At 41.5% G+C, this 1,732-nt stretch overlaps 1 protein-coding gene across 1 annotated transcript in view; it reads left to right on the top strand.

Moving 5' to 3' along the window:
* The window catches only part of LOC105808899 (60S ribosomal protein L17), a 3,829-nt gene extending 2,534 nt beyond the window's left edge, over positions 1–1,295 (top strand). The window contains exon 6 of the mRNA XM_012642662.1: positions 981–1,295. Coding sequence (XP_012498116.1) covers positions 981–1,181 — 201 coding nt within the window. The 3' untranslated portion in view covers positions 1,182–1,295. The remainder of the gene's footprint in view (positions 1–980) is intronic.
* Positions 1,296–1,732: the final 437 nt, after the last annotated feature.

Raw genomic sequence — 1,732 nt, 5'->3', positions numbered from 1 at the left:
TGCCGTGGCTTCAGCCTAGCTCACAGCAACCTCAAACTCCTGGGCTCAAGTGATCCTACTGCCTCAGCCTCCCGAGTAGCTGGGACAACAGGCATGTGCCACCATGCCCGGCTAATTTTTCTATATGTATATTTTTAATTGTCCAGATAATTTCTTTCTATTTTAGTAGAGACGGGGTCTCACTCTTGCTCAGGTTGGTCTCGAACTCCTGACCTTGAGCGATCCACCCGCCTCGGCCTTCCAGAGTGCTAGGATTACAGGCATGAGCCACCGCGCCTGGCCAGAAGTATGGTCTTATAGTCTGTTTAACCCTAAGGCTTAGTGTTTCCCTTACCCCAGAGCTTTAAAAAAAATATTTTTTTTCTCCTTTTACCCCAGGGCTTTGTACCCTTTCTTGGACTGTGCACCTTTTTGGTTGTATGGTTAATTATGAAAATGATTGCTTTAGCAGTGGTTAATGTGGTTTGTTACGTGTATTCCCAGTGGAGAGATGTTACGTTTCCGATATAAGTTAAAACGGTGATATAACTGACAAAACAAGTGGTTCTCCATTTGGAGTATTAGCCATTTATTTTGCATTTGAAGATCTGGGTCAGAACTGGAATTAGTTTATGTCTGTCTGGCTCCAAACCTCTGCCTTGTAAGCCATGCCGCCATAATCTGTTGATCATCAGAATTTATTCCAAGCTCGAGCTTGGAATTTGGCTCTACCTTATTCCTCAGTTCTTCACTCCTCTTTAATGACCTTCAGGAAGCCCACTCATAAACAACTTAGCACATTGAGTTTGGAGGTGACTTAGACACTTAAAGGGGGAAGCAGACAACTGCTTGAACAAATAAGCTATTCTAAGTCTTAAAGGATTGTCTTCCAAAAATGATGCATTAGGGCAAGGTTAGGAATTAGTATTTGCCAATGGTAGTTAGTGGTGTTAAGATAATTCAAGGTGTTACTTGGTTTGTTCTCCCTCCCCTCTTACCAGGGTTTGGATGTAGATTCTCTGGTCATCGAGCATATCCAGGTGAACAAAGCACCCAAGATGCGTCGCCGAACTTACAGAGCTCATGGTCGGATTAATCCATACATGAGTTCCCCCTGCCACATCGAGATGATCCTCACTGAAAAGGAACAAATTGTTCCAAAACCAGAAGAGGAGGTTGCACAGAAGAAAAAGGTAAATTAGTAGTTGCTTGGTTTTGTTTGTGTGTGGTATTAGAAAGATTTGTGGTTGCTATGATGACTATCTTAGGACACCTTTGGAATAACCATGAAAGGAAACTATTCTGAGCAACCTGGCCCCACCTAGATGTACATAGCCTTTTCAAGCAGGTCCCAAAATGGGCCCTTTTCCCCCACCCCTAGATCTGATTAATATTCTTCTCTTCTTACCAAATGAGTTTAGCTTCTGCTTTTATCATTTAAGTATTTTTCTGTCCTTATTCTCCCTTAGTCCTTTACAGCTGGGCTTCCTGTGCCCAGTCTTCCAGATAAACTCAAGTCTCCAAGATGTGTGGGTTTTTCCAAGACAGTTAATCTTTTCATTTTTGTTTTTCCCCAGATATCCCAGAAGAAACTGAAGAAACAAAAACTTATGGCACGGGAATAGATGCAACATAAAATAAATGCAAATAACAGTAAAAGGATGTTGATTGTCTTTATTAGCAAACCTATTTCACGTGTCTTCACTAGATGGATCAAATGAGTTTTCTTAGAGGCACAGATTACTTTTTTTTT

This window comes from Propithecus coquereli, unplaced genomic scaffold (assembly GCF_000956105.1).
Source record: "Propithecus coquereli isolate 6110/MARCELLA unplaced genomic scaffold, Pcoq_1.0 Scaffold181, whole genome shotgun sequence".
Classification (NCBI taxonomy): domain Eukaryota; kingdom Metazoa; phylum Chordata; class Mammalia; order Primates; family Indriidae; genus Propithecus; species Propithecus coquereli.
The sequence above is the reverse complement of the archived record's forward strand: the minus strand, read 5'-3'. Positions and strand labels throughout refer to the sequence as shown.